Here is a 12,542-nt window from a genome sequence, read left to right on the forward strand (position 1 = left end):
TTCTCAGTCACTCCCTCCACCTCCCGTGAAAAACACCAACTTCCCCCACTCACCTCCCACCACCTGTAACGTTCACACACACAAGCTTATTTCCTAGCCGCTGTTCTGATCACATCTTGTTTTCCTTTTAATTCTTCCACTGCCTCTGACAACAAATACAAGCTCTTCTCTTCGTTTCAAGTGTCCTTTGTTACCCTATCTGTACCATAATGTGACATTGAAGTTCTCAGCAGGAAACCACTTTAGGGAAGGAGAAATGCCTATATGACATTCCACCCACAAAACAGTTATTAGCACAAAATTTCAGGAAGTGGGAACTACATGAATTTCCCCCACACTCCCAGCAAATCAACATAATAAGATACACAAGCATAGATTTGTTACTTGAGCTATTGCGCTGTGAACATTTTAAACTAACTCAAGTGATCCTCCTTGGTCATGTATGTTAAATATGCATTACTAATTATGTGAAATTCTCACTGTCAACATTTTCTAAGAGGCATGACCTCAAACTCACAAGACTGAAAAAAATAAAATCTCCTAGAGCTTTTAAAACAATGTGTTTGGTTTTTTTTGAAACCATAGTAGGGAGCTTTTCATTTTTACATGTGCACCAGTCTAGCTTGATAAAATACATAATTTCACCATCTTCCAAAAGGATTTTAATTGGGTTTTTTTATTAGAATATACCGATTTAAAACCAGAGCAAAGCCCTTGAAGCATAACATTAACAATTATGAAGATATATCTAAAAATCTTTTGCAAAAATTATTAAAATAATCTCTCTAGTACCCACTACCGCATTGGAGTCAAGCTGTTACAAAACTTGATGTGACAGAACCAGAACATTCCCTTAGCTTTTTAAAAATAAAAAGCTCAAACAAACCTTTGTTTCAATAGAAATGCAGGCATCTGTTTTTGTTTCTCCATTGTTGAAGATATTTGGAATGGAGATACGAAGCCATTTTCCTTGAGCAAGACTACAGATGTGAATCCGTAATGGCACAATTACAGTCTGGTTACACAGAAGTTCATGCTAATGAGAAACATCAACACAACTATTTTCAGTTTCTAGCAGTTAATGACAGACTAAGACGACCACAACCAAACTCCTTACTAAGAGAAAATAATTACGGCATTGAGTTCAGGTTTGAGCATTTAAGTGTTAGATGCAAAGACTACTATAAACTTCCAACAGGACAACTACATCCATTTAGAATGTGCTATAATCAATAACACGTTTTGATCTTGATCCTCAGAGTTTGGGGATGCAGAGATGTCCCAGTATTTCCTGACTGGGAGTCAACATAGCACGTAGACTTCCAGATGCATCACATGGCTGCTTATCACTGGATTAGCATTATTTTGCATTTCAAAGACACTGTTTTAGCAAGGATCTTATTTTTAAGCACCAAGCATGTCTGTTAGTTGGGAAGAGGCCAACATTGTCTAGACCATCTAAGCAGGACACTAAGTCACTTCATAAGACAGAAACTGGTATGAAATATTTCATAAGGAAGTCCACAGTGGCTTAAAGAAGTACTTCTGAGGACTTAAATATTTGAGTCACAGAGTGGGCAACACACATTTATTGATTTCTCAAAAAAAAAAAAATCAGCATGCGTTTATTGACTCGACAGCTAACAGGAAGTGTGGGAAACAGCTCTGCAGGATTTGGTCTTTACCTTTTATAGGGCTATTAGCTTAAAGTCACCACCCTCATTTCAAAACTCAAGTTTGCACAGTTTAGTTTTTCTGCCTTATTGCCACAGTTCAATGACTGCACTTTTTTATTTTAATTAATTCAATGCTAAAAGTGTAATTTACTGATAGAATACTTGCAAACTGAGATAAAGTAAACTGGACTCATTACTGCAAGTTCTTGTACCTGACTCCAGCCACATCATGCTCACATCAGACTGCTGTCTTACCTCAAACCACAGGACTTGCATGGCTTGAGCAAGTTTCTCCACCGTTTCCCAACAGCAATAACTTAACACCATGACAAACACGCTTGGCAAGTCAGGCACAGCCCCACCTTTTCCCCAGCACAAGAACTTTGTTATGGTGATAGCTAAGTTTTACCCTGAATTTTATCCTGCACAAGTCAGGATGAACCTCCACTTCCAGAAGTATTTGCTCTACAGACCACCTTAGAAGGCTGGTGGTGAATATTCTTCTCTCCTAGCTTAGCTTCTGTTATGGAAGCAATCTGATTTATCACTAACACCAAAGGCTCCCAAACATGAAGTTTAGCCCTCACCCTTGGAAGCTCCAGCTATGCAAAGGTCAGACTGGAATTTGAAAAGTGTTCCTTCTCTTTCTCTGGAACACACAAAAGCAATAGAAAGAACATATTGCTGAAACATCCAAACATAATTATTAGTTAATGGATCTGAAGATGCAAACTACAGAAATTAAGAGCCATTATCAATTCTAGTAAGGCTTCTTCCCCTTCTACACTTTGTTCCCCCACATAATTGACATTTTCAGATAAGTAAAATTAAAATACCAGGAAAGTATTATTTAAGTCACTAAATAGTTACATCCTCGAAATACCTATTTAACATTCCCTGAAGACAGAAAAAGTCCTCTAAGATGCCAACAGCTTGACGCTGTTCTTCAAGGCCAAGTAAAGTTGTCTCAACTTGCATGGTTTCTGTTGTATTAAACCACCAATAATTATTTCTAGAATACAGATCTATTTCTTAATATGTAGCTCTGACCTGCAAACACTGGGAATTCACCAATTAAGTCTAAAATGCTCAATTATGCACAGAAAGTTGGGTTTTTTTAGAAGACAGTTTTCTGCAAAAGGAGGATGTTCTACAGAAAACAAGACCTTTTATGATTTAATATTTATGGCCATTTTTTCATGCTTTTATGACAAGAAGCCACACCAGAAAGTTTCTTCTATATTTTTATTGTATGCCAAAGTTCATTAAAGATAGGGGTTTGCTTGTGTACAAGTTACTCAAAAACTGTGTCTAGGCAGAGATCTGTTAGCAATCTCACTCATTTCAAAGCATAGGTTTGTTCAATCAGGCCACAAAAATAATATTGTGTACAAGCAGTAACTAAAGAGCTGTAGGTTCAAGGAATTTCCAAGTCTCACAGATCTTGAGATCTCATCAGGAAATAAAAATCAAATCAGAGCAGTCACAATATAAAATAGCAGCTCCATGTAGCTTTTTCAAGTTTTAACTTTATTCAGAAAGTGACACTTTGTTCAGTTTGCCTCATTCTTTGAAGCTTCATCGAAGTTTTCAACAAGATCTAGAAAAAGAAGAATGTTGAAATTAAATTTTGACCCACTTCCACTTTGCCAAACACTTCAGGTTTTGTTTCTTTTTTCCCTAATTTCTACTTCGTATCAAGTGCTCACAACATTAAAAAACTTACAGCTTATAAAATACAGACCAAATAACTTTTAAGAGCTTCATGGCTCATTCTTCTTACTCAACGAAGTAAGTTTTGGATGGTTCATTATAAAGCACAATTCTAAGAGCATTTAATTTCACCATGCCCGCAACTGGGCAAAGTGATACCAAGAAGGTAGTTTCTTCCCACCCTTCTTACAGAATATGAAATAATTATCTTAAGACATAGCTACTATTTCTACACAGGTCAAAAATGCTAGCTCAAACCAATAGGTTTCTCACGGTGTCTAAAAACAACAACATAATCTGCCCACAGAAATTCTGCGACGGCAAGTGGCTAGTCAACACTCTTATCATCCTTGACCCAATCTTATGCTATACATGTTATCTCTCAGCAAAATTCACTTCTTTTTCCTCTGCTGCATGCTTGTTCTTACCTGGAACTTCATCATCATCATCTTCACCAGTAGCAAGTGGTGCTTTTCCATCCACAGCTGCAAAAGCAAGGAGTTCAAAAGCATCAGTCAAGCTCACCATAGGGATCTTGATTAGTTGTTTTGCTTTGAGTTTTTTGAAAATTTTATCAAAGATTCTGAGCTAAACTGCAATGCATTATCCAGTTCCCCTGCAGAATAAAAATCTCCAACTAACCTAGGAAGCTCACATCTCTTTGTTACTTTGTTTTGATAATGCTCGAACAGAACAGCCCTGTGGGGAAATAAGAAGATGCATGCTAAACCAACTTACTAGTCATCATCTTGTACCTAGGTATACTAAGTGCCTTGCACGGTAATCATTTTCAGCTACAAACGCAGAGACAGATTTTACCAATTTCTCTTAAAAGTAGTTTGGTTTATATATTTGACATCATCAAGTTTTAAGGACAAGTTTGAAGGCCTTGTGATCCTAGGCCTTCAAGGAAAACCGAGGTGTAATTGTGAAGCTGCAGGTAGATACACATGACTAGAGGTACTAAAAGATACTATTGTTTCCTGGCAAAGTCAGGGCAATATGGAACTGGATGCACAATTTTACACTTAACTGGTTGAGGGAACTATGTGTTCTGGTCCACATCTCTGCTGACTCAGTAATTTCTTAACCATTTCCATTGTATTTGCGAGAGCTAGTGAGATTTTACCACGTCCACTCTAGCAGACCAATGAGCATCTGTTGAACTGCAGCACTAAGAATAGTTACCTCAGGTCCCTGGGTGTCTGTGACACTACTTTTACTGCTATTGTTAGCTGTACTACCAAGGGTAAGCTGTCTTATACTCTGTCACCTCAGTTTTATCCTAATTAATCCTTCTCAGTTTTCAAGAAAAGCATGAGAAAAGACACGGGTTCATACTAGACCCATACCCTGATTTCTAGAGAACCAGAACAGATGAATTCATAAACTTTGGTCTAGAAGGGCTTGGGACAAGGTCACCACTAACCCTCCTTTTGTTTTTTTAATAACAGAAAGCTGTTACAGTTTAAATGGACCTTAGTGTAAAATATGACATTTTAAAAGCAAACCATGTTATTTCCTCCTGAATTGACTGCATTCTCTCTCATCCCTGAGACCAGACTAAGTTTACTTCAGCACCTGCAAATGCAATCACCATAGACACTTCAATCTTCGATGTCAGGCTTCCAAATCTAGCAGACAACGCTGAATGGAAAGTTTTGTGCAACTACTCTGGCATAGACCCAAAGTGGAAAGGAATAGCCATTTACTATGTCATACAAAGCAAGGACTTTAAACAAGCTTCCCTAATATTAAAAATGCACGATTTAGATTATAGAGAATATACCCGTCTTGTTAAAAGAAGAGAGATCATAGGGGATTATTTTAAATCCTTCAAGTTTTGTTTGGTTTTGGTTTTGTTTTTTCTTTCAAGCCCTATGACTACTGCAAGGAGGCCACAGAGGTGACAGTAGAAAGTAAGGACCTGAGCTCCATGGGGAAAGCAGCAGTTTACCCCACCTCCTGAAGACTACTTCTAGCAGAATTTTTTCAGTGGGAAGTTGACAGGAGGGAAGTATCAACTTTAGGAATAGAAACAGAGGTTGTCTTGTTGGGAGCAAAGCACAGGAAAACCAAAAAAAAAATGTAACAATCTAGTTCAGAACTACCAGAAACTGAACATAATTATACGCTTCTCCCATTTTCTCTGTGTATAGGATATCCCATTCCTTGGGAGGAATGGGCTTAAGATATTTCAGAAAAGTAGGATGACTGCACAGGCAGGACACGAGGAATGTTCCCAGTGTCAACAAGCCTATCTTTCACTCTAATTCTCACCCTGTAACAGCAGTATCTTTCCCAAACACCACATACTTAAGTCCCTCCTCTACTTTTCCCACATAGTTTTAGGAAGAACAAGTGTTCATGTTCTTTTACTAATATAAGGATGGAGTAGGAAGCTGGTGTACCTAACTTAGTGGTCATGCCAGTCCTGTTCTCTACACTGTTCTACACACAAAGAAATTGTAAACATACTTCCTTGCAAATACTGTGTAATTCCCTCCTAGTTAACAAAAAAACCCATGCAAGAAATACCTTCACGATACCTGTGAGGCGGCAAAGCAGTTGCAAGATAGCTGTTCTCCAGCCCCTTTCCACATTACTTATGTCTGTTTTGACACTTTGAATGGATACACACTCCAAATTTATCTTTTTCTAAAACCTAAGTCTTACAGAGTAACTCATCTACCTAGCTTTAATGAACAAGGTATGTCATAATACGGTAGCCACATGAAGAAGTCAACAATCATGAAATCAAGTCTGGCTACAGCTTTACAGTCCTAGACCAGCTGCAAGATACGCTAACAGGTGGCTCTGCTTTATTCAGTTACACTCACCATTGGATTTGAGCTATAAATAAGATCTAAGATCTTTATAAGCATTTTATAATACACTCGCAGACAGCAAGAGTGCACTGAATTTCACTGCTGCTACGCAAATAAGCATGTCAGCTGTCAGCATGAAATGCATTCAAGTTTCAACTTACGTTGCTTGGGTAGGGCTTCTGCCAATCTTCTCAGGCTGGTCAGACTGTCAGCTCCAAGCTGGTTTAAGATGCTAGGAAGCATTTCTGTCAGCTGCTTTGTCTCAGCATGGCCGGTGATAGTGAAAGTGTTAGCAGCCAGAGATGCCTGAACTTTAGGGTTATTGAAGTGAATGACTGTTCCTTGGTTGGTAAACATGTTTACCTGCAAGAAAAAAATCCAATGTTAGAAGCAGTTTAGCAAGATTTTTCAAGTTCTTAAAGCTCAGTAAAGACCTACCGTTAATTTACAGACGAATTTAGGATGTTACTTACCAGGAAAATTATTTTGATACATTTTATATTTCTATACAGAAAAGTACTTTTTTTTTTTTTAAAGCAATTACCTCTTCAATTCCAGAAATATTGTTGACTCCCAGTTTCTTCAAAGAAAACTGAAGTTTCTTGTCATCTGCTGTAGCTGTTCGGTGAACAACCTTCTTCTTTCTGCGGGCAGTACCCTTTGCAAAAGAAAAGTTATGAATTAAAACTTAAATAGTTCTTCAAACTCTAATCCTCAGGACTGTAACTACTCTGCAGTCATCTACAAATCAACCTAACATATAAAGTTCTACTTCTGTGTTGCAGTGCACACAACCCCACCTCTCCAACTGCACTGCAGCAGTCTTTCCCTTGATACAAGGCAAGCTTTGCATGTCTGCAAGAAGCATGAGGTTTTAGAGAGCAGTGCATCAGAGAACATTTATTCCACAATTCTAAGGTGCTGCAGAATCCTTAGAAGAAAAGAAAAACTGCGAGTTTACCCTTGTCTGTTATCATAGGCATAAAACTGAAGAATGAGCACAGTTTTAGGTAATTGAAGCCTTAGGTAACTGAAGCTTGTGACTTTTTCCTTAGATCACCTTTCTTAAACCATAGCCAAATTTTGATAATAGTCAGAGGCCATAGAATTATCAAAACAGCATTAACAAATGAATATAAGAAAACTCAAAATACTCAATTTTTATTCCAAATAGACATCTCCCATCCGGTAGTCTTACATATTTGAAGAACACTTATTCTCCCAAAATACTTCTACATAGTAATCCAGACAACCTCTGTTTAGAAAGCAAAACAAGCAAATCTAAGTTCCCCTACAGACCCAGAGCACTAGATTTCTCCAGGGAAATAACTGTCCTATATTAGAAGATATATAAACCTACAAAAAAAAGCAGAAAGTGTTATTGTATACTTCCTTGCACTATCATAATGTTTCGGTAAAATCTGACATAAGATGTCTACACACAGGTAAAACTAAGCTCCTTTTTGGCACACTGTAACTACTAATCTAAACCCTCCTACTCCAGTTGCCCATCTGCCACATGCTAGCACTAAGGGAATGTGTTGCTGCCTGGCCATATAAATACCTGCAATACCTTTTGAGTTAACTGGCAGAAGTCAGAAAACTGGCTGGACGCTAATACTTCTAACATAATGCAGTTATAAACAATAAAGAATATTAATGACAAATCCACATGAAACTAACACTTAGAAGACTACAGCTGAAAAGTTCAGTCATTTGTCTAGAAAGCTTTATATTCATTCCCTGATACTGTCAGATTAGCACACACAGTGATTCGAAAACTACTAAAATAATAGAAATGTCTTTATTTTAGTACCTTGACTGCCCAGGAACCAAGCCACATAAGGCATACGTTAAGTTTTCTGGACAAAACAACTCTCAATTTCAAAAAATGATGTCTTGAATTAAAGCCTATGTAGGAACACGTATGTCCTTTTTACCCGTATTAAATATAGATATCAAACTTCAGACAACCTGAGTTTAATTTAAATGAACAGCTGCTGCTTTCATCTCCACAGACTTAAGCATCTAAAGATCACAGGTTTTTACTAAGCTAATTCTATACTGATCATTCAGAGACATGCTGTTCACACCCCTCTACCTCTGTAATAAAGAGGAGTGGGTACAGGAGGCCATTAATGGAATAGTACAGACTTATTTGCCAGTCCTCTAAAAAGGTTTGGAAGAAGAGCCATGACATTTAGCTGTGGCTACATTCTACATAAAAATCTCAAACTTCACGTAACAAAGTACTACAATAGCCCTCCATCTAAACATAATTTTTAGCTAATTTGTGAAATCTGAAGCCTTGCAACATCATTAAAATCTTACAGCAGAGGCAATGTGCAACCTTTTCTCATAAGGAGAAGTGACTCTTGCCTCTTTGCCTTCCCCACACCCATCTCAACTTATATGGTGACAGTGCCATGAAAATTCCCAGTAATAATTTGCAGTTATAAAACAAATTTAAAAAGTCAAGGTCAGGCATTCAAAGCATTTCACCGGCCAATTTTAAAATTCAATAACACCACCACCAGCATATTTCAAGCTTTGCTTAATGTCTCTAACAGACTATGTTGACCAGAGAGCTGCAAGAGTGAGCTGTAATCTGAATGCATGCTTGCATAACAAACATTAAAAGTCTCTATAGTCAATAAACACATGCTGGTAACACGCACACCATCATCAATGTAATACAGTAGTTCTCTACTTAACCAGTAACCCATACAAAGAAAACACAAAATCACCAAATCAGTTACTACATTAACCCTGACTTAAGGCTGCCTAAATCTGCAGCTAAAGGCAAAAAAAGTTAAACACGGGAATGAAAACTCCTGGAAACTCTGTCAGCAAAAGTTCTGTTGAATAGCTTGCATTCTAAAATATTTTTCATACACTTCCTCAGGTATAAAAAAATTTACTAACAAATTCTTGCCTTAAAACTGACACTGTAATTAAAGTGTTTACTACCATACAACTATATTAAACATACTTTTTTATTTTCAGATTATAAGTCATCACACAGCTACTTATATTCAGATGTGATAACCAAATAAAAAGGTTGTCTGAGCACGTTAGTCTACAATCACAAGAGTATGACAAGAACAGGATTTCCAACCTTGTGCTAAAAGGCAAAAAAAACAGCCATGGGCAACTTTAAGACTTCTGAAGAGAGTTTGGAACATAACTATCTATAAGCTGCTGTAAAAACTATACCCGAGCTCACTTGCTGTAAGGTCTATTCACTTCAAATCTTACATGCCTTCTAAAAAAGTCCATACAAAAACACAGGCTGCAAGTCGGCTGTAATATATTATAACAAACCCAAAGAGAAAAGGCCGGTGGTTCAGCTCCACATACTGCTTCTACAGAACTGACTCTAGAGATCCCTGCAGCAGCACAGGTTCCCCTGAGGACACTGAAGCCAAGCTGAGAATACTTAGGGCTGCTCCCCACCCCAGTTTTCAGGGCTCCTCGCGCGTGCGGGGACATGCAGTCCAGAGGGCAGGGTAGGGAGGTGGCTCCTACCTTGCCACCAATGCGCACTTGGGCCTGCAGCTTGGCAAGCTTTTCTTGGTTCATGATTGTTTCTTTCATCTGCGGAAGCAATAAGAGTACCCATGGAAGGCTAGTCAGGCAGTAGGGCAGGTGGGCACAAGGGGCTCCACAGCCACAACCCCACCACAGCCACGACCCCACCACACACCTGCCCCCCCCTCCAAACACCCCCACCATACCGACACACCTATACACACCCTCACCGTAACCACCCACCACGTACTTGCACCCCCATCACACATCTGCCCCCCCAATCACACACCTATACACACCCCCACCATACCCCCACACTCACCCCACCACACACCTACACACACCCTCACTACACCCCCCACCACACGCCTGCCCCCCCACCACTCACCTATATACACCCCCACCATATCCCCCCGCCACACACCTGCACACACCCCCACCATACCCCCACACTCACCCCCACCACACACCTGCCCCCCCTTCACCACACACCTACACACACTCCCACTACACCTACCCCCTCTTCACCACGCAGCTACACTCACCCCCACCGCACCTGCCCCCCCCCCCTTCACCACATACTTACAGCTCCCCCCTCCCCCCACACCCACTCCCCGACAGGAGGGTGGCCCGGCCCAGCCCCGCCATGGGGCGGGAAGAGATCTGCTGGCACCGCTGAGGCCAGGGTGCCTTCAGGCCCAGCCCATACCCCCTTCCCTTCTCCACCACCTTCCCCCCCCCCCTCCCCAGCCACCGCAGCCCTCGACCGCGCACCAACCCCCACCTCCCCAGCCACTGCCTCCTTATACCTTCCCGGGAGGACGCAGCGGCGCCGAGGCCGGGGCCACGAGACGAAGGCGGCGGGAGGGACCGGGCGCAGCACGCGGACGGGAGCGAGATGGCGGCCGGAAGGAAGGCACCGCGCGCCGCACCGCGCATGCGCCGCCGTCCGGGCCGGCACGGGGCGGGGCCTCTCCCGGGCGCGGGGAGCGGGAAGGGGCCACCGCCCCCCGCGTGCTTAGCGTGGCCGGAGCGGGCCGCGCGGCGGGGGCTGGGCGGCGGGGGCTGCCGCGCTCGGCGGGGTGCGGGAGCAGCTTTGCGGGGGAAGCAGAAGGCGGGCGTGCCCGTCAGCGCCGCACGTGCTCGCCGATTGACGCAACAAAGGAGCAGCCGTGTCGCTGCGTGGTCCTGCCCCCGTCGTCGCCACCACCGAGCCCGGGGCGGTGTGTGTGTGTGTGAGTGTGTATGTGTGAGTGTGTGTGTGTGTGTGTGTGTGTGTGTGTCTGTCTCCTGGCATCGGTAGAAATACTGCTGACCTGGCCGCCTCATCCCGATGGCTTTTAAACGGGTTCTTCTCTAATGGCCTCAGTAAACTGTTCCCTTTGTTCTCGTTCCTGTAAGGCTATGTTAATAATTAATTTATCCTTCTTTATTGATTAATGTTAAGGCTCCCGTGTTTGTAATTCCCAGAGCCAAGGCTTTTTTTTCATGAGTGTGTAAAATTTTATTTGCTCGTATGATACGTCTTCGCTACACGGGGGCTGAGTGTTAATTTGTACAAAAGCGCGCTGTTAAAATTGAGACTTGTGCAACTAGCGAAAAGGAACGATAAACCCGAAATTACTCCATCTGGTGGTGACGGAAGGTCTCGGGGAGGTGACGATCCAAAAGGTGCTGCTGAAAAGCAACCTGCGTCTCCCGGCAGACTTAACATCACAGCGAAAACTCGAAGATGATCAAATAGCTCTAAAAGATGGTGGGGGTACCTGCAGAAATGTGATCCAACATGTCTGTAAAATTGGAACAGTGAATCGGTTTGCTCAGAAAAGAACGGGGGGCCGGGCAGGAAGGCAAAAAGCCTGTATTACTGTATGTGAACTAGCAAACCCCAGTATCTAATTCAGAAGGAAAGGAACAAAATGGATTTGGGGGAGGAGGGGACCTGGGGAGGGATTTGGGGAGGGCAAAATTTGTTCTGAAGTAAGAAGAAAGCTTATAAGTTTATTGCAAGATGAAACTGGCAATGTACCTGCAGCAAAGGGAATAGAGACAAGATAAAAACTATTAAAAAAAAAAAAACCACAACAAAAACTCTCCACCAAAACCTGTGTCACCACAGGCAATTGAAAGTAAAAGCAATAAATACTTCCGCTTCAGATCTAACACATTCTGCCATCAATATATAAGAAAGATTTCAGAGTTACTAGGCCAACTGGTGATTACAAACATGCAAAATGTTTTAATAGGCTGAAATACTGAAGTGAAAATGAGTCACAGAAAGATTATTCCAAGATGGAAGCTGTAGAAAGTGCTGTCCCAGCTGTCAGCCTAGGATTAACTGGGCTGGAGGTATGATCTCATGTTCCCTCATGTGAGATTTCGAAGACAAATTATGCTGAAAACCACATCACTGAGTTGTATCAGGAATCAACTGAAGCAGTTCAAGAACTGCAGTTCAAGGGACTCTGTAGGATTTGGTTACATTTCCTGGATCAAACAGCAGACCTTCAAAAAACAAACTTTGCATCAGAGAAAAAGTATTTTAGAATGCTAAAATAGTATTGGCTTGTTTTCCCCAGTCCTTTTTGTGTAATTGCATAATGGGAAACATAAACCTAAACCTGGATTTAGTTGTAGCTGAAGAACTTCTGTTGAGAAATGAAACAGATCCAAAGCCTGCAGCACTGAAACAGAGCCTGAGCTCAGTAAGCATCTCTCAGTTCTGAAAAGGGGCAAAAGTTAGGATCTCAAAACCATCAAAGAATATACATGCCTAAAGCAAAGTTTATTAGCT

At 41.3% G+C, this 12,542-nt stretch overlaps 1 protein-coding gene across 1 annotated transcript; it reads right to left on the minus strand.

The window, feature by feature from the left end:
- Nucleotides 1–657: 657 nt before the first annotated feature.
- BTF3 (basic transcription factor 3) lies at nucleotides 658–10,702 on the minus strand. Its single transcript, XM_074569351.1, is given in 7 exon segments — nucleotides 658–3,276; nucleotides 3,818–3,874; nucleotides 6,379–6,580; nucleotides 6,762–6,875; nucleotides 9,746–9,814; nucleotides 10,558–10,597; nucleotides 10,599–10,702. Coding segments are annotated over 7 exon segments (618 nt in total). The 5' UTR covers nucleotides 10,688–10,702; the 3' UTR covers nucleotides 658–3,229.
- Nucleotides 10,703–12,542: the final 1,840 nt, after the last annotated feature.

The sequence above is a fragment of the Larus michahellis genome, chromosome Z (assembly GCF_964199755.1).
Source record: "Larus michahellis chromosome Z, bLarMic1.1, whole genome shotgun sequence".
Taxonomy (NCBI): domain Eukaryota; kingdom Metazoa; phylum Chordata; class Aves; order Charadriiformes; family Laridae; genus Larus; species Larus michahellis.